This window comes from Eschrichtius robustus, chromosome 15 (assembly GCF_028021215.1).
Source record: "Eschrichtius robustus isolate mEscRob2 chromosome 15, mEscRob2.pri, whole genome shotgun sequence".
NCBI classification, from domain to species: domain Eukaryota; kingdom Metazoa; phylum Chordata; class Mammalia; order Artiodactyla; family Eschrichtiidae; genus Eschrichtius; species Eschrichtius robustus.
Window position 1 is genome coordinate 40,010,686 of NC_090838.1, and position 20,261 is coordinate 40,030,946.

Below are 20,261 nucleotides of genomic sequence, written 5' to 3' on the forward strand. Positions count from 1 at the left end.
AGATGTTTAGACCTGGATGGTAACTACAGAAATCATTTAGCCTCATACTACTTTACGTATGAGGGAGGCCCATGATAATAAGTGAATGTGCCTTGCCCAAGAAGATACAGCTGGTTTGTGGAAAGCAAGGACTAAAACTAGGTTGATTACTGCTTTTTTATACTAAAGAATTTATAAAATGGTAAACTTCATAACATGTCCAAATGTAAGAGGAGAGGTGACCCTGAAAGAAAGATAACAGAAGAAGACTGAAAGTTTTTTCCACAGCTATGACTGTTAATGAGGACATCACCTATGGGTATTTGTGATGTGTGGTCATCCTAAGGACTTCATCAGTATTGAATAGGATAGAACTCTCATGACAGAATCACTTAATCCTGTATTGTGATACTTGTTTTAATGTTAGGTGAAACTGAAATTGATATCCCTTGAGAAAGAAAATAATTTATTTCTGGAGGTAGGTTCTTCTCTTGATAGATGAAGTTGCAGCATATTGAGAGATTCCACAGCAATATTGTCATTTTCCAAATTTTACTTTGTTTTAAAATACTCTTCTTTGCCTTCCAGGCAGGTGCCACTTACGCATCAGATAAGAGTGAAGAAGAAAATGAAATTGAGAGTGAAGAGGAAGTGAGGCCAAAGGTGCAAGGATCTAGGCGAAGTAGCCGCCAGATAAAGAAACGAAGGGTCATATCAGACTCTGAGAGTGACGTTGGTGGCTCTGATGTGGAATTTAAGCCAGATGCTAAGGAGGAAGGAAGCAGTGATGAAATAAGCAGTGGAGTAGGGGATAGTGACAGTGAAGGCCTGGACAGCCCTGTCAAAGTTGCTCCAAAGAGGAAGAGAATGGTAACTGGAAATGGCTCCCTCAAAAGGAAAAGTTCAAGGAAGGAAATGCCCTCAGCCACCAAACGAGCAACTGGCATTTCATCAGAAACCAAGAATACTTTGAGTGCTTTCTCTGCCCCTCAAAATTCTGAATCCCAAGCCCACATTAGTGGAGGATGTGATGACAGTAGTCGCCCCACCATCTGGTATCATGAAACTTTAGAGTGGCTTAAGGAGGAGAAGAGAAGAGATACGCACAGGAGGCGACCTGATCACCCTGATTTTGATGCATCCACGCTCTATGTGCCTGAGGATTTCCTTAATTCCTGTACTCCTGGGATGAGGAAGTGGTGGCAGATTAAGTCTCAGAACTTTGATCTTGTCATATTTTATAAGGTGGGGAAGTTTTATGAGCTGTACCACATGGATGCTCTTATTGGAGTCAGTGAACTAGGGCTGGTATTCATGAAAGGCAACTGGGCCCATTCTGGTTTCCCTGAAATTGCATTTGGCCGATATTCAGATTCCCTGGTCCAGAAGGGCTATAAAGTAGCACGGGTGGAACAGACCGAGACCCCGGAAATGATGGAGGCACGATGCCGAAAGATGGCACATATATCTAAGTATGATAGAGTGGTGAGGAGGGAGATCTGTAGGGTCATTACCAAGGGTACACAGACCTACAGTGTGCTGGAAGGTGACCCCTCAGAGAACTACAGTAAGTACCTTCTTAGCCTCAAAGAAAAAGAAGATGATTCTTCTGGCCATGCTCGAGTGTATGGAGTATGTTTTGTTGATACCTCGCTAGGGAAGTTCTTCATAGGTCAGTTTTCAGATGATCGCCATTGTTCCAGGTTTAGGACTTTAGTGGCACACTATCCTCCAGTACAAGTCTTGTTTGAGAAAGGAAATCTCTCAGTGGAAACTAAGATGATTCTCAAGGGTTCATTATCCTCTTCTCTTCAGGAAGGTCTGATACCAGGTTCCCAGTTTTGGGATGCAGCCAAAACTTTGAGAACTCTCCTTGAAGAAGGATATTTTACGGACAAGTTAAATGAGGACAGTGGGGTGATGTTACCCCAGGTGCTTAAAGGTATGACCTCAGAGTCTGATTCTGTTGGGTTGACACCGGGAGAGAAGAGTGAATTGGCCCTCTCTGCTCTTGGTGGTTGTGTCTTCTACCTCAAAAAATGCCTTATTGATCAGGAGCTTTTATCAATGGCTAATTTTGAAGAATATATTCCCTTGGATTCTGACACGGTCCGTGCTACAAGACCTGGTGCTGTCTTTGCTGAAGCCAATCAACGAATGGTGCTAGATGCTGTGACATTAAACAACTTGGAGATTTTTCTGAATGGAACAAATGGTTCTACTGAAGGGACCCTGTTAGAGAAGATTGATACTTGCCATACTCCCTTCGGTAAGCGGCTCCTAAAGCAATGGCTTTGTGCCCCACTCTGTAACCCTTATGTTATCAGTGATCGTCTAGATGCCATAGAAGACCTAATGGTTGTGCCTGACAGAATCTCTGAGGTTGTAGACCTTCTAAAGAAGCTTCCAGACCTTGAGAGGCTACTGAGTAAAATTCATAATGTTGGCTCTCCCCTGAAGAGCCAGAACCACCCAGATAGCAGGGCTATAATGTATGAAGAAACCACATACAGCAAAAAAAAGATTATTGATTTTCTTTCTGCCCTGGAAGGATTCAAAGTACTATGTAAAATTATAGGGGTTATGGAAGAAGTCATTGATGACTTTAAGTCTAAAATCCTTAAGCAGGTCCTTACTCTGCAGACAAAAAATCCTGAAGGCCGCTTTCCTGATTTGACTTTAGAACTAAACCGATGGGATACAGCCTTTGACCATGAAAAGGCTCGAAAGACTGGACTGATTACTCCCAAAGCAGGATTTGACTCTGATTATGATCAGGCTCTTGCTGACATAAGAGAAAATGAACAGAGCCTCCTGGAATACTTGGAGAAACAGCGTAGTCGAATTGGCTGTAGGACCATAGTCTACTGGGGAATTGGTAGGAATCGTTACCAGTTGGAAATTCCCGAGAATTTCATCACCCGTAATTTGCCAGAAGAATATGAGTTGAAATCTACTAAGAAGGGCTGTAAACGATACTGGACCAAAACAATTGAGAAAAAGTTGGCTAATCTGATAAATGCTGAAGAACGGAGAGATGTATCATTAAAGGACTGCATGCGGCGACTGTTCTATAACTTTGATAAAAATTACAAGGACTGGCAGGCTGCTGTGGAGTGCATCGCAGTGCTGGGTAAGGTTTTCAAGAGCCTTGTTCCTAAAGCTTTGGTTAGTAATGTCCTGTGTTCCAATTGTATATTAAGATTGGAAAGTCCATTGGAAAGTCCTCATTGACTCGTATCCCTAAACTCAAGTGACAGGTATATATTTTGATCAAATTTCAATTGAATTTATAGTATTCGATAAATGCTGTTTTTTAAGTTATTTTTTGTCACACTAATTTAAAGCTATCCCTTGACCTATCACTCAGTTTTAGTTTTTTGATAAATATATACAGATATATATATACACCCTTGCATTTTTTTTTGTATTTCAGTGAATCTCTTTACATGAACATTTCAGAAGATTTTAATCTTCCCTTTTTCTTTTAGCCCAAGTTGTCACACTTTCTTTTCTACAGTTGATTTCTAAGAGCCCTGATTTACGTATTTGTAACTTGGTAACCTTTTCAGCTTCATAAGTAATTTCCTTTTTCTTTAAATTTCATGGCCAAGTCATTTGGAGCCTTTGCTTGTTTTACAGTGTTGGGTTTTTTTCTGTTGTGAAAATGCAGCAACCATAGTTTACCCAAATTTGTAACAAAACTATTTTAGTCTGAACACAACTGTCCAGAATAAAATGGCATCCTGTTCTATTTTTTTTTTTAAATTACTTTATAGCCATATTTTGTCTTATCCTACTTCTCTGTTAACTATTGTACACTGAAATCATAAGTAACTGCATTTTTTTTTTTTTAAATTCGCGTTTATTTATTTATTTATTTATGACTGTGTTGGGTCTTCGTTTCTCTGCGAGGGCTTTCTCTAGTTGTGGCAAGTGGGGACCACTCTTCATCGCGGCGCGCGGGCCTCTCACCATCGCGGCCTCTCTTGTTGCGGAGCACAGGCTCCAGACGTGCAGGCTCAGTAATTGTGGCTCACGGGCCCAGTTCTGTTCTATTTTTGAGTGTGTATCTATCGTGGTTTTTGAGTGTGCCACATTTATTCCTTAAGCCAATACAGTTTTAAACAATTTGGTAGGTAATGTAAAATCATCCCTCAGCTCAGGTATTCAAAATTGGTGAGTATATTTTCCTCTTAAGATTGTGCCTATTGTCAGAATGTTCTGCTTCTAAGAAGTGTTAGCTCCATGATTATATCAAGGAGAGACCACTACAGCATCTCTCTGTTGTATCTTTTAGCTTTCCTTTGGCATACCTCTGGTCTAGATATTAGAGGACTTAAAATCTACTTTGAGGGGATATTTTCTTGGGCTTGAAATTGGAAGTTTTCTCATTTCAGTACAAGTGCTATAAGACATGTAAAACATTTAGGCTGATGACTTATTTTTGTGCAGTTAAAACAATGTCACTAGAGTGCTTACTTTTAGAAAAAAAGCTGCCCTGTCTAAAGAGCATGCCACCTCCACTAAAAAAACATTTCTGGAAGACTTCTTGTAGAAGTTGGGCCTTTGTGCTTATCAAGAAACCTCAAAAATGATGAAGCTTCACTTTTGACCTTTCTTTAACAGATGTCTTATTGTGCCTGGCTAACTACAGTCGAGGGGGTGATGGTCCTATGTGTCGTCCAGTAATTCTGTTGCCAGAAGAAGATACTCCTCCCTTTCTAGACCTTAAAGGATCACGCCACCCCTGCATTACGAAGACTTTTTTTGGTGATGACTTTATTCCAAATGACATTCTAATAGGCTGTGAGGAAGAGGAAGAAAATGGCAAAGCTTACTGTGTGCTTGTTACTGGACCGAATATGGGGGGCAAGTCTACGCTCATGAGACAGGTAAACTTGAAGTTTTGTTACACCAAATTATTTGTAACACTTAAAGAGTGAATATAGTACATATTTAAGCCACCGTTTCCCAAGGAGCATATGATAGAATTCAGTCATTGACTTATTAGGAAGCAAAGGGAAACTCCTTGAGTCATGAAACTAAGACCTGTATTCTTCTTATTGGTCAAATATTTGCCTGATGTTAAGGGAAGTATATTATTAAGAAGGTGAAGGTGGTTTCAGGCCATGAGTTTTTTTATGAACTCTGACTTTGACTGAATCCATTTCCTGTGAAGGCAGAGGTATTCATAATGAATGAAAATTATACAAATGTTTTATGTTTGTTCTTAAATTAGGTTCATTTCTAGGAACCCTTATACAGGAACCATTGCACTTGTTCATACAGGAAAGTGATTCACGACCTCTAGTTAACTGTTGGGAACTGCTTTTAGGGAAGACAATAAATAGATTTTTCTGACCTTCTGCCAGGGGTTAGCTAGCTACTGAGCTAATAAATATGATTCAGATTTTAAAGGGTTGTAGAAAAAAACAATGTGTAACAGACATTGGGCCCTTGACAGAAAATGTTTGCTGACCCCCTAACTCGACTGCACTGTATTATTTCTGTACAAATTTGCTAACTAGAGAGGAGCAATAGTGTAAGGTGGTTTTCAACCTCCTTTTCGTTTTTAAATCAAAAATCATCTAGAGAGCACAACAAAAAAGTACCTGGGAGTTGGGGTGTGTTCATCCTCCGAAACTGATTGTTGGGTCTGGAATTGGTTCTAGGCATCAGTAGTTTTAGGTTGAGAATCACTAGTGTACTAGGTTAGCATATAGGTGCTGAGGTTTCAAGTAAAGCCAGTTAGGCCCTAAGCCTCATGCCTTCCTAAGCCTCACTTTTCCTACTTAGGTTTGTGAAGGTTTTTTTTAGAGTGCCGGACTACTCCTAGTTAATAAATGTTTATTAGGGCTTATTATCTCTGTCTTCTGGATATACATAGACATCTCTATCTGTTCTCGATAACACCAGTCATAAAAGACCTTTTTCTCCCTCATTCACAGGCTGGCCTACTAGTTGTAATGGCCCAGATGGGTTGTTATGTACCAGCTGAAGTGTGTAGGCTCACACCAATCGATAGAGTGTTTACTAGACTTGGTGCCTCAGACAGAATAATGTCAGGTGAGTTTTTTTTCCTACCTAAGGCTCTGTTATTTGACAGTTCATTTCTATATTTTAGGTGTTAAACACATCTACGTTTAAATAGGATGTTTTATTTATTTTTTTCCGGTGTTACGCAAGGCAGAATGCTTTCAGAGATTTGAAAGCATTATGCAATTTTTAATATACTAGAAGTAATCTCTTAGTACCACGGTAGTTCATAATAGATTCAAAGGATATGAACCTAAAAGATGAATCTACTGTTACAATAGGATTCTTAAAATGATCACCTATTTGTGATTTTTTTTTTAGGTGAAAGTACATTTTTTGTTGAGTTGAGTGAAACTGCCAGTATACTTACACATGCAACAGCACATTCTCTGGTGCTTGTGGATGAATTAGGTAAGATATTAAAATTTCCAAAACATTAGTACAAAGAATTATTTTTCTGGAAAATGGTCTGAAGGACACATCTCTTGAAGAAAAAGACTATGAATACACTCACCTTTGTCCATAGACCCCACAGTTGGCCCTAAGGTGGCAATTTTACAGGGATAATGAGAATATTTATTGGATAATGAGGCTATTTAAAGAGAACTAAAAGGAAGTTTCTGAAGCGCAGTGGTACTCGAGTAGTCCTGAACTCCAAGCGGACCTACTTAGCTAGAGAGGGCCTGTTTACAGAATGCTTTTGGATACACTAAAGTGATCTTTAGTACATTTTTTTCCATTCCTTTGTGAGGCATGTCCTTCTTCGTATATAATATGGCAGATTGTGTAATACATAGTTCATGTATATTTTATTTTCATAGGAAGAGGTACTGCAACATTTGATGGGACAGCAATAGCAAATGCAGTTGTTAAAGAACTTGCTGAGAATATAAAGTGTCGTACATTGTTTTCTACCCACTACCATTCATTAGTTGAAGACTATTCTCAAAATGTTGCAGTGCGCCTAGGACACATGGTATGTACAAGTTGTTTATTCAAAAGTTATGTTTTTGAATGGGTACTTCCATTGCCAGCATGTTATTTTTCTTTTTTAGGCATGCATGGTAGAAAATGAATGTGAAGATCCCAGCCAGGAGACTATTACCTTCCTGTACAAATTCATTAAAGGAGCCTGTCCTAAAAGCTATGGCTTTAATGCAGCAAGGCTTGCTAATCTTCCAGAGGAGGTTATTCAAAAGGGACATAGAAAAGCAAGAGAATTTGAGAAGATGACTCAGTCACTGCGATTATTTCGGTAATTATAACTGGATATAATTTTACCATGTAGTTGATTACCAAAACAGTAAAGGGATGGATGATGCACTGTGAAAAATGTAAACTAAAACTTTTTTTTTTTAATTTATTTTAAGGGAAGTTTGTCTGGCTAGTGAAAGGTCGACTGTAGATGCTGAAGCTGTCCATAAGTTGCTGACTTTGATTGAGGAATTATAGACTACATTGGAAGTTCACTTTTGACAAAGGTGGTAAATTCAGACAACATTATGATCTAATAAACTTTATTTTTTAAAAATGACCATTTTTCCATTTTCTTTCTAGGAAATTAAACCCTTTTAATTCTTACCTACCGTCTACATAATGGTTATTGAATACTCCACAATATATTAAGTCTAGATGTTATGGTACATGCATACACTTTCAGGCTGTTTATACCCACTGTCACCAATACACATAAATGGGGTGGGGGGGGAGCTATGAAACTGTATAGGGCTGTATATATACTTGTCTCAGCTTAATGCGGGAAATTCTTTTATTTCCAGCAATTTGTCTAAACTGTTCAAAAAAAAACTATGAACAGAGTTCAAATACAGGACTGTTTTGAAGAGACTTTCTAAAGTGTACTTTTAAAACATAGTAGTTTTTACCTTTCACAAAACTGAGTTACAAGAATACTTTTGTTTTACAGTGCATCCCTTCCTAGGAAGTCTCATTAAAACACTCACTTTGTCTAGGGGTGATTTTGAATGCTGCACAGGGAAGGGAAGGAAATAATAGTCTTAACTTTTCTTAAAGGATACCAGAAACATTGCTGGATATAATTTAAGATTAGTGTTTTCTCTTTCATAGAAAGAACGTACATACTGGGACATGAGTACAGTTACAGCAAGTCTAGGTGTGCTAACAAAACAGGGCACATTCAAGTACAATAAGATTTTGCTTGAAATTAAAAACAAACTACATGAGATTAAAGCATTAAAATCATATTTCTCAATCTGAATACATGTTAAAAAAAAAATCAAAAGAAACGCAGAAGTGCTAGCTCACATTTTTACCATATTACAAAAGCAATTGGTACCCACGTCCATAAAGGCAGCAACAAAGCTGCTTGTCTATTGAAGAGTACTACTGCAAATTGGACTGCATTCAATGCTAGTTGTAAAAACACCAGCTTTTTTCAGAAGTTGGTATCTGTACAAAATTGCAGCTTATTTTCTTCACTTCTGTCCCTTCAAAAGTCTTTTACACAGTAATGCTAAAACACCCAGCTTTGAGATCCTGAGTCAATATATTGCCACTTTCTTTTTGGTAGCTTGAGCTTCATAGTGTCAACTGACCTTGTGTATCCATTTTTAATACAGTCTCTTCCTGTAGCATGGGCAAATATTTTAAATCTTCTTCCAAAAAAAAATGTTTTAAGTTATGATGTTAGAATGGCAGGACTTTTTCTTTAGGGAAGGAATTCAGTTGTGCTGCAATGTATTAGATTCTATAGGTGGAGCAGAGTCATATAGTGTATCTGTATCATGTGTAGGCTCACCAGCTAATGTACAAGGATTAGACAGTGTTCCAGCACCACAGTCACAGAAAAACCTAAAGCAAAATGAAAACCCAAAGATTAGGAAAGTGAGGGGAGGAAAATAATTGGGTAATACAGCAAGCAAGTGTGCTACATACATACCTATCATGTCTAATAAATTCTACATCATGTCCCTGATGGCACTTCTTAATGCAGTTCACACATATGGCATTTCGATCTGTGGTGTTACAAGTGTGACATCTAAAAAGCAAAAGCTTACATTATTTTCCTTGATCATGTTATTTATTCAAAATACTGCAATTTGTTTATATATTACCCTATGGCCTTTGGCTTATAAGAAAAGAGGCCCCAAACTTTTGTGGTTCTAATCTAGTCTAATTCTGAAAAGGGACTTCAATGGAATAAGTGAATTTCCTATTTTGTGTCTTCTGAGGAAAACAATGAAGTTCCTATCAAGTCTTCACTGAATCAGTATGGGAGAGGGGGAGTCAAAACCCACTCATGGTGGCTGGGATATAAGGAACACTTAATGACAGCTTTACCTTGAAACTCCTAGGAAAACAGTATGTTTCACATTTTCAGTGGTATCAGTAGTTACTGCAGTATTACATTTTCCCATATTTTACGGTCTCAAACAGGATCCTCAAAGTAGATTAATCACAGAACTCAATGTGGACAATTAATAAAATTTTCAGTTATATTTTTCCATTAGCAAATACCAATTTACTTTCTTAGCTCATACATTTAAGGGAAAGCTAAATATGTGAGTTCTTGTCAGTTTAGAAAAGTAAATCTTTCTCTCTCCCATTTCAAGACTCACAAATAATTTAGAAATATACCTGTAGAAATCATGCATGGGGTAGCTGGTGTAACTTGAAATTTTATATAAACATTGGCCTCTACTAACAGCCTTTTCTATGGCGTCTTGATTGTTCATTATTTTGTTATCTGTAATAAAAAAAAAAGAAATTCTAGAGTATAAAGACTTAAGATAACAAATTACAAGATTATTTTAATAGAGTTTTTAAGAACTTCAAAAGAGGCTAACCAATGAAGTAAAAAAAATCGGCTAATAGAAATGAGTTTTCCTTGTACAAGATACTCCAACTATTTAGGACAAGTTGAAACAAAACTCTTTCAAAATAGTTCTCTTGAATTGCTGGTTAACTACTATACAGTGACAGAAGGTATTAAGTTACTGAATAACAATGGCCTCTGACTATCATCTTTTCATGGCATATTTAGTGCATTGTAGGCAGAACACAGACTCCAACATACCTTTCATTGTCACATTAACACCAGATGCTAAAAATAAGCCTCCAAACCGGTTGTTAAAAATCTGATTGCCTTCTAGTGTTGCAGTTGCATGATTTGTAATTTCAATACCTGAAGCAAAATTTACAAACAGCAGATGCATCACTTTATATATAGTTTCTTAAAAGAAACCTGAAATACAGCAAATATAGTGAACTACTTCTTTTACATAAAAAGTATATTAACTGTTAACATCGAAAGAAATAAATGCAAATGTTTATTTGAATTGTTTATAGTAACATTCAATTCACTTTCCACTGTTGATAATCCTCTATCCCTGCTAAAGGAATGATACCGATGGTTTGTAATTTACTTTTATTAATAATGACATTTTAAAATTTCTTTGCAAACTAAGAAGAAGATAGGGCCCAGAAATATGTGTAGGTAGGAGCTAGATGGTTATTTGGAATTATTAAGAGAAATCATCTTCACTGGCAAAAAGTTGAAATATATGCATGATACATGGATTTCACTTACCAAGATTTAAAAAAACATTCTGTTTGTGAGGCCAGAGGGCTTGCATTTATCTGAATTTATTTCTAATGGTAGTACTAGCCTGTATTTACTCTATGCAATTAATGATTCATAACTACTACTGAACTACAAGAGCAATATTATAAAGTTGGCTTAGAGTGGAAGAATCCAAAACTTGGATTAGGTGCTCTTATAAGCAATTGTTAACAGGCATTCAGCCAACTTCTGCAGCGTACATTTGCACACCTTAGTTATTAAGCAAAAGAGATAATATACCAAGAATCAATTTTATGTACAGAAAACAAGCTACAGGTAACAAAGGAAGGTACAAACCTGCAGCAAATCCATCAAATATTCTGTTTTTCCTCAAGACTGGATGACTGTTAGTGCTGATGAGAACACCTGCTTGAGCATTCCTGAAAATATCATTTTCTTCAAGGAGACCTATAATAAAATATTTCCCCAGATTAAGGCTAATGCATATAGCAAATTTTACTAGCCTTTTTGGTGGTATTTAGGTTTTCTTTTAGTTTCTTATTAACTGGACTGTGAAATTCATAGGACTAATTTTTCAACTGAAAAGAAATTTTATTAGTAATTCATAGATATTTACAGTAGAATTTAACCAAAAATTGCTAAAATTGGCAGGTAACCATTCTAACCAAGAAACTGAAGTTCCATGGTTGCAAGGACCATTTCTAGCTTATGAATCCCTAATGCCCTGGCACAAAGCTGATTCTTACTGAACACTGCTGAATTAAAATTAATTCCTTCGAAATATTTTTAGAACCTTTGCACTCTCCATGTTTTAGTTCAAGCCCTGATTCTTTCTGGCCGCTATCAGCATTCCTTGATCCATTTCTTTCACCCCAACCTCTCTTCTGCTGTTGTGTTTCCCACCACTCTATCATATCCCTTATCTGTATAAAAAACTACTATCAGAATAAAGTTTAAAATTAACTTGCTATTTACAAAAAACTCGGGGACTTCCCTGGTGGCGCAGTGGTTAAGAATCTGCCTGCCAACGCAGGGGACACAGGTTCCATCCCTGGTCCAGGAAGATCCCACATGCCATAGAGCAACAAAGCCCGTGCGCCACAACTACTGAGCCTGCGCTCTAGAGCCTGCGAGCCACAACTACTGAGCCCGCACGCCTAGAGCCCGCACTCCACAACGAGAGAAGCCACTGCGATAAGAAGCCCATGCACCACAACGAAGAGTAGCCCCCGCTCGCCGCAACCAGAGAAAGCCCGCGCGCAGCAACGAAGACCCAACACAGCCGGCATGCATGCGTGCATAAATAAATAGATTTATAAAAAAGAGAAAAAAAAATTCCCCCAAGCTACTCCTCTGTCTCACTATATTACCTACACTCTGAATATACTATACATTTTTATCCCTAATGCCTTTGGTTTATATTATTTCCTCTTTCTGCAATGTCCTGTACTCTTTCTTCGTAATGACACTTCCTCTGGGAGGTTTTCAGTTTTCCTCCATCAAATTAATTATTAATTCTCTTCTGGCAGGATAACATAATGATTAAGAGTGGGCTGAGGAATGAGACTTCGCCTTCAAATACTGACTTCACCACTTCCAAACTCTGAAGGGGCAAATTACTTACCTTCTCTTTGTCTCAATTTCCTTATCTGTAAAATGGGCATAATAGCACCTACCACATAGGGATATTATGAGGGTTAAATTAGTTAACACATGTAAAAGTACACAGTACTAAATAAGTATTAGTTAATATTACTCCTATAAAATCTTCTACTTATGTATAGTGAATCATATTTAGTTGTGTACTAGTGTTTCTCTGCTCCCTGAAGACATGAAATATGTTTTTATTTCTGTACATACTTGATCCATCTGTAGTAGTTCACAGTATTGACCTCTAAATTCCCTTTCCCCTAGAAAACACTATTCCAAGACCCTGCCTCTAATCTTGCATATGTCCACTATAACCTCCTCAAATACTATTGCTAAGATCTAGTCCAAACTGTACCGCATATATACAAAGCCTTTTCATTATACTGTATATATAAACAAAGCCTCTTACGATTTGGGCACTGCCCCCTTTTCCAGCCTTGACTTTCAGTATCCCTTGCCTTACTAAACCACTTTGTTTCCTTTAGACTTTTGCTTACAATGTGCCACTCCATTAGACTATAAACTTTCTGGATGTAGTACTGTTTTATTCACCATTTTATTTTTAGCATCTGTATCACAGTGTTTGGTACAGTGATGTTCAATTAGTAAGTATGTACAGAACAAACGAAAGAATGAAATAACTATACTTTCTACACTTGGAATGGCCTTCAACCCCCTACCCCACAACTTACCAGTAAATACTCATTTTTCAAGATACAGCTCAAGATTTTACTCCAGAACCCTTCCCAACACCTTACAAATAAAACCAACCATTCTGTACTGTGTTTCCTCATTATATCTTACAAAGAATCTTATCAGAGATAATGTCACTTACTGAATTACTAGATTATAAGCTCCTTGAGAGTCTATGTCATTAATGGAATCATCATTGTTTGGTGGTAGTAGTAAATTTTGTTGATTAAATCTTGGTATATTAGAGTAATGACTAGCTAACCTTCTATACAAGATATGTATAATGCTGGGTTACTGATGTTTCAGGAATGGTGATAATTTGCCTTTGACAGTCTCTCCCAGTCTCTCTTTATGAACAATTATGCCTTTGCAAGGGGCAGGAACTGTGAACTTTTGCCTCAATGTAAAGTGATTTGACCTTTATGGATACCAAACTGAGCACATCTTGGCTTAATTAATTCCATTCTCCAACGAAGACAGTTGTGAACAGGTACAAAGCAATCCTTATTTACTACAGACATTTATATATATTCACAGACCAATTAATTTTCCACACCTAGTTCCATAACTTGACTTTGAAGTTTATTATAATCATATCACTATCCTGAATAATAAAAGGTCCAGAGAGAGGGTGTAAACAAATTCTGCTACCTTAAAAAAGCCTCGCTAACAAGTGGCACACTCAAGGTGGCTTGAAGGAAAAGGAAAATTCTGTAACCATTTGTCTCCTTTAACTCTAGGCACTAACCTCCTAAACCATCTTGAGACTTGATAAGGAAAAAGACTGTGATTCCCTCATTTATAACATATTAAATGGCAATTTCATTGATCATTAAAGATATGGAAGAATAATGGAAAACTGGGTTTTTTACTAATGCAAAATTAACAACAATACCTCGACCCCCATTAAATATACAGATGCCACCATCTCTTCCATCATGGATTTTATTTCTTCTTAGTGTAGGATTACTATCTGTCTTAATCCAGACTCCAGCCATTGCATTGTCAAATATTTCATTGTCTTCTATACAACCTAGACCTATAAATGCAAAAATTTAGGTTTTGTTATTTAGAAAGTATATTTCTAAAGACTAATAGCACCAAGAAAAAAAAAATTAAAAGATTAAACATACCAGAATTATAAACTAGAATTCCACCATTTTGTCCTCCCCAGATTTTGTTGCGTCTAATTTTGGGGTTGCTTCCAGTCCTATGGATAGAATAGAAAATAATGCCATTTCAATTGCTTCTACTCCCACATCCCATGTTAGATAACAGTAGGAAAACCCACATTAAACATATTAAGAATTAGCTAAATAATTAAGCATCACCTTCAAGATGCTCTGAGAAGTCTGTCAGTAAAGAAACTGGTTTAATTTTGCTTAATTCTACTTCCCACAGAACACACTTAGCTATAGATTATGTTATTACTATAGAGTCTCCTAATACGTAAACTAAACTGAGGAGGTTAGATTAAGTAACTTTTATTATTATATACTCCCCTCATATATAAAATAAAGGACTGAATTATATGATCAGGAGTACGACAGTTCCAAACCAAAAACTGTTAATATACAAGAAAGAGGGGTGTAAGAACTATTAATTTTGCGGAAATAGCATAAAAACAGAAGCTCCCATTTAATAAGCCAGGTACAGCATGTCAGGTGCCACTGGCTGCTGTCCTCAGCCAGTCTAAGAAAAGTTATATTCTGACAATTTAAGCCATGCTTAATTGCTTAGCTTTAACTCTTACTGTTTTTCCTAGACACCTGACTACTATAATGGGGTATGCCATGCCTACCCCACATACTCACAACTCCCTCCCCAAAGAAAGCCAAATATGAAAAACATTTACCTTATCTGAACCCCTGAATACATATGATTATAGATATCATTGTCCTCTAGTACTCCATGTCCATTGTCATAAAAATAAACACCAACCTAAAATTTAAAAAAGAATTTTTCAAATTAAAAAAAGTGTTTACAAAACAATATATTTCCCGAGAGTCTAACATAATCTTACCTGCTTGCCACTGTGTATCCTGTTCCTTCTCAGTACTGGAGTGCTGCCAGTTGTCACCCAGACCCCAGCCAGAGTATTACTGTAGACTTCATTCTCTTCTATTACGCCCTGTCCTTTCTCATGCTAAATAAAAGTTACATTGATTTACAATATGTATCTTGTATAAGCCAAGTAGTTTATAGTGTATTCCCTCTTTTAAGACGGTTGTGACCAAAAAAATCTCAATTTTTGTTTTTTAATCTGAATAAGGAGATAAATGGATAACATTCTTTCACATAGCCTCTACCTAAGTTTAAGCTCTCAGAGTTTTTATACTGTTCTTTATGTGGTTTTATACTTTTAAATCTTATAGTAAGAGTAGTAGCATTCAATTTTGTTTAACAAAAAAACTTATTTTATTCTAAGATATATAACAAACTGAAGATCCCTCACTAGGAAGTTAATAGTTATTTCAACTTATCACTGGTGAAATCACTTCAAGACAAGGTTCAAGTTACTAAAATTTTTATTTTTAGAAGATTTAAGACATGAATATTTCTAGAACTGTGAATAAAAATTAAGAGTCACACCTGGCATTATAACAAGGACCTTTCTGAAATTCCCTTACGTTTTCTTACTTGAGTAACAGTTTCAGATACCATGATGACAGAAGACATAGGACTAATACATAGGTTTTTAAACTTTGCAAGATGCTTAAATTATGTTTCAATATAAATTCAAATGTTTAGCTTTTTCAGAAGATAAAAATATTCAAGTCTAGTATTATTAATACTCAGTGATATTATGATTTTACTTAATACTTCTGGAAAATTTCAGAGACTCTTACAGTAGTCACATTGGCAAAATCCCAGTGTAACAAATATAACTCAGACTGCCAACCAGTTGTTGTTATGAGTTCAGCCCATATTGCCAATTATAATTAGAAGCTTTTAAGTCATTCACACACTGGCAGAGAGAAAAAGTTGAATATGGCCTACCTAAAGGTAGACATAATTCTGCCCTCACCCCCTTTTCTACCCTGATTTTGACGAATGAGATTCTAGAACTGTATTCATTAACTTACCACATAAATTCCACCATGCTGGCCATCATGAATTTTGTTATGTCGAACAATTGGACAACTGTTTGTCCTAATCTGAATTCCTGCTAATGCATTGCCTATTTAAAAATAAAAGTTACAAGATCAACATATGGAGCCTAATGGAATATAGTAAGAGCACAATTCTGTGAAATATGTCATATTCAGAAAGATACTTATGATCCATGAGCATTCCAAGACAAAACTAAGGGAACTAGGAGTGTAAGAAGATGCAGAAGGACTGTAGGCAGTATAGATATAGTGGTTAAGATCAAAGACTCTAGAGCCAGGCTGTTAAGTTTTGAATCCTGTGTAACTTTGAATAAGTTGCTTAACCTCTTGGTGCCTTTGTTTCCTGATCAGTAAGTGGGGATATTTAATAGTGTCTACTTCACAGGGCTGATGTAAATATTACATGACTTAATTCAGGTAAGGTGCTCAAAAAAGTGCCTGGCACTGAGTAAGCTTTATGTAAGTATTATCCAGTAAGTGTTAGCAAAAGAGGAAGCCCAGGAACAGATCAGTGTCTAGCACATAGATACCTAATAATTGTTTGCTGAATTAATACCTCAGAAGTTTTAATGAGGAATAAGGGTTTTCCCTTTCTAATTAGTACCGAAGTGTATTAAACTACCACAGAAATAATTTATTAACTGTTAAACAAAGGAGTGAATCTAAGGGAATTGTAGATACTCTGTGAGACTAGGGTCTTAAGTTTTATTTTTATCCCTGGTATGTAGAATACTGCTTAGTACTTAGAAGGTACTCAGTAAATGTTTGTTAAGTGAATAAATGTCACAGAATAATCTTTATTGAGAATTTAAAGAAACTGGATCAGTTCTCCTACTCAGAACGTTTCCAAGTGGTCCTTTTGCTAATGTCAGAAACACAGGCCAAGCTCTAAAATTTTATAGAACAAAACCACATGCTTACCATAAATGTCATTTCCTTCAATAAGGCCTCGTCCATCACCAAAGATGTAAACTCCACCTTGATTTCCATTAAATATAGAATTGCCCCTATAATTATGTGGAAAAAAACCCAAAACACAAAAAAGCATCTATTCAGAAAAGCTTGCTTGTTTTATACAATAATCATAAGGCCACTCATGTTTATGTGACCTTAGAAAATTATTTAACTTCTATGGGCCTCAGTTTCCTAATCTATGAAATGAGGGACTAGGTGATTTCCCTTCCAGTTCTTTCTAAGACTTAAAGCTTTGGAAAAGCCACCTAGTATTTGAGACGAAATAGCATTCTTAAAAATTCACCTCGGGCTTCCCTGGTGGCGCAGTGGTTGAGAATCTGCCTGCCAGTGCAGGGGACATGGGTTCGAGCCCTGGTCTGGGAAGATCCCACATGCCGCGGAGCAACTAGGCCCGTGAGCCACAACTACTGAGCCTGCGCGTCTGGAGCCTGTGCTCCGCAACAAGAGAGGCCGCAGTAGTGAGAGGCCCGCGCACCGCGACGAAGAGTGGCCCCCGCTCGCCACAACTAGAGAAAGCCCTCGCACAGAAACGAAGACCCAACATAGCCAAAAATAAAAATTAATTAAAAAAAAAAAAAAAAAAAAGGGGCTTCCCTGGTGGCGCAGTGGTTGAGAATCTGCCTGCCGATGCAGGGGACACGGGTTCGAGCCCTGGTCTGGGAAGATCCCACATGCCGCGGAGCAACTAGGCCCGTGAGCCACAGTTGCTGAGCCTGCGCGTCTGGTGCCTGTGCTCCGCAACAGGAGAGGCCACGATGGTGAGAGGCCTGCGCACCGCGATGAAGAGTGGCTCCCACTTGCCGCAACTAGAGAAAGCCCTCGCACAGAAACGAAGACCCAACACAGCCATAAAATAAATAAATAAATAAATAAAAAGATTCAACTTAAAAAAAAAAAAAAAAAGATTCCACATCTTCCCCCAATGTTGGCAAAAAAAAAAAAAAAAAAAAAAAAAAATCACCTCAAAAGAGCTAATCCAGGGAATTCCCTGGTGGTCCAGTGGTTAGGACTCTGCGCTTCCACTGCAGGGGGTCTGGATCCCATCCCTGGTCAGGGAACTAGGATCCCACAAGCTGCGTGGTCAAAAAAACAAAACAAAAACAACAACAAAAAACCCAAAACCTATTAAGATTAAAAAAACAAACAAAAAAGCTAATCTATTTAAAAGAACTTTTCTTAGCTCATCTATAAACATTTGCTGAATAGTAATTAAGATGGCAATCACATAATCAACTTTTATAAAGCTAGTGGAAAAAAATTTGACAAAAATAATTCATGGTCTTTGATTAAATTATAATAGCTCTGTTCTACAGTCTTAGCCAATGCCTTTAAGACTGGACCTGTTTGTTTCCTTACTGTGGCCAGAGGAAGTGGTAGGAACTATTAAAGAAAGGTGACAGCTTGAAGTTCTGACTCTTTGTTATTCTTGGTCTCTCTAAGTATCTTTGAGATAATTAATTTCCTGGGTTATTCTATCTGCTGACTCTCAGGGGAAAAAAAAAAAAAAAGGTCATTCAGATTTCAAGGGAAGATCACAGCCCTATTTACTCATCTATAATGCAGTTTGATGAATTTAAAATAAAAATCACAGCATTTGCAATTTTTCATAAAAAGTATCTTACATGGTTTAGATCAAGAATAAAAAACAAACAAAACACCCCAAAATAAATGCAATAGCTATGCTCATTCAGATGCACAGACTTTTACTAGGAAAATCTATTTTATAGTAGTCAGGTGTCTAGGAAAAACAGTTAAGAGTTACAGCTAAGTACCTTAACTTTTCTTATAGCACAAAACATAAAGTGAAAACATAATTTCCATCCATAATTATATATAAATACCTTATTGTTGGGTCACTATTTGAGGTAATCCATACACCTGCAAAGTTGTTTGCATAGATTTTATTTTCAATGAACTGTCCTCTTCCTTTTTCATGAACATATATTCCTCCAGTCTGCCCATGATGAATTTCACATCGAACCACTGTGGGGTTAGCATAAGCTTTTACTTCAAAGCCTGCTATCCTGTTTCTGTGTATGTTGCAACTTTCAAAGTAACCCTGGAAAATACAGAAATTAAACCTGTAGGTAAAGCTACTTTCCAAAAAGAAATGACATTAAAAAGCCTTTTTAATGTATACCTCAAAATTTAGTATCAGAAATGTTCAAGAGTTAAGAATGAAACATAGACAGATATATACTAAATTTCAAATGATGCATATTTTAATGTTTTAGTAAAACAGAGAACTATAAATTCTCTAATTAATGTGAGTATATTCAAACCCAGGAAAGAAAAATAGGGAAAGATTTATTCGATAAATGGAAATAAATACCATTACCAGTAAGAATATATATCCTTCAACAAAAAGTTTATTTAAGTACTAAAGAAAATAAACTCTCATAGCCTTAAAAATGTCCCAAGAAATCAACTTCTAAAAAGGTGACCCAAGGACATAATCAGAGACTACAGAAAAAGACACACAAAATAATGTTCCTCTTAGCCCAATAACAGGGAACGAGCTCAATAAAATGTTGTGAAGGCTTATGTTCATGTTACACATACTATCATGTTAAATGAAAAGAACAGTATATACTTCAAGATAGACTACATTCAGTATGATCTCAATTGTATCTGAAGAAAAACAACTTGAAGGATGAAACAAGAATATGAGCGTGATTAAATGAGTAGTGGTATTATGGATACTTACTGTATCCTTTATATTTCTCTAAATTTCTTAAATTTTCTATAACAGATAAATTTACTTATTTTCTAGTGAGGATAAACGTTACTGTAATACTGATATCCTAAATTCTAAGACTCAATCAGACTGAATGTTAGAGGAAAAAATGAGATAGTTATAAGATGGCACTTCTAAAAGCCATTTCATCCTCCTTGTCTATCTCCCTTCAAAAACTGAACACGTTCTCCTCTCTTTAAATTCCCTTTAGCACTAAGTATTTTCTTATGCTACTTCCAGGTACTGCCTTGTACTGTATTTGCCATATCCATTTTTACCTGATCATAAGCTCCTGAAGAGAAAGGACTACACTAACTTCTGGAGCATCTATATAAAACTTTACACATGGTAAGCACTCAAGTAGGACTTTTTGCCAAATTCAGTAGAGGTTAAAACAGGATGTAATTCTGAGTATTCTAATACACTACATATTTAACTCTTTAAGAAAATGGTTCTCTGAGAATAACATTTAGAAGTAGTTTTCAGGTTTCATTTTCCACAAATAAAGTACAAA

The 20,261-nt window shown here is 36.6% G+C and overlaps 2 protein-coding genes across 6 annotated transcripts in view; one reads left to right on the forward strand and one right to left on the reverse strand.

Moving 5' to 3' along the window:
• The window catches only part of MSH6 (mutS homolog 6), a 143,832-nt gene extending 136,278 nt beyond the window's left edge, over positions 1-7,554 (forward strand). For 3 of the 5 annotated variants that reach the window (XM_068565015.1, XM_068565013.1, XM_068565016.1), the window contains 7 exons: positions 568-3,112; positions 4,609-4,874; positions 5,931-6,048; positions 6,340-6,429; positions 6,840-6,994; positions 7,074-7,273; positions 7,389-7,553. In XM_068565015.1, the coding sequence (XP_068421116.1) occupies positions 568-3,112; positions 4,609-4,874; positions 5,931-6,048; positions 6,340-6,429; positions 6,840-6,994; positions 7,074-7,273; positions 7,389-7,470 (3,456 nt within the window). In that variant the 3' untranslated portion in view covers positions 7,471-7,553. Of the gene's footprint in view, positions 1-567; positions 3,113-4,608; positions 4,875-5,930; positions 6,049-6,339; positions 6,430-6,839; positions 6,995-7,073; positions 7,274-7,388 lie in introns of those variants that run through there. The other 2 variants (XM_068565014.1, XM_068565017.1) reach the window with 2 other exon arrangements.
• Positions 7,348-20,261, reverse strand: part of FBXO11 (F-box protein 11) — a 101,557-nt gene continuing 88,643 nt past the window's right edge. The window contains exons 12-23 of the mRNA XM_068565018.1: positions 18,852-19,069; positions 16,957-17,042; positions 16,009-16,103; positions 14,946-15,068; positions 14,778-14,863; positions 14,056-14,132; positions 13,818-13,961; positions 10,916-11,026; positions 10,073-10,180; positions 9,634-9,742; positions 8,936-9,034; positions 7,348-8,847 (exon numbers count right to left, since the gene is read on the reverse strand). Of these exons, the coding sequence (XP_068421119.1) occupies positions 8,718-8,847; positions 8,936-9,034; positions 9,634-9,742; positions 10,073-10,180; positions 10,916-11,026; positions 13,818-13,961; positions 14,056-14,132; positions 14,778-14,863; positions 14,946-15,068; positions 16,009-16,103; positions 16,957-17,042; positions 18,852-19,069 (1,386 nt within the window). The 3' untranslated portion in view covers positions 7,348-8,717. The remainder of the gene's footprint in view (positions 8,848-8,935; positions 9,035-9,633; positions 9,743-10,072; positions 10,181-10,915; positions 11,027-13,817; positions 13,962-14,055; positions 14,133-14,777; positions 14,864-14,945; positions 15,069-16,008; positions 16,104-16,956; positions 17,043-18,851; positions 19,070-20,261) is intronic.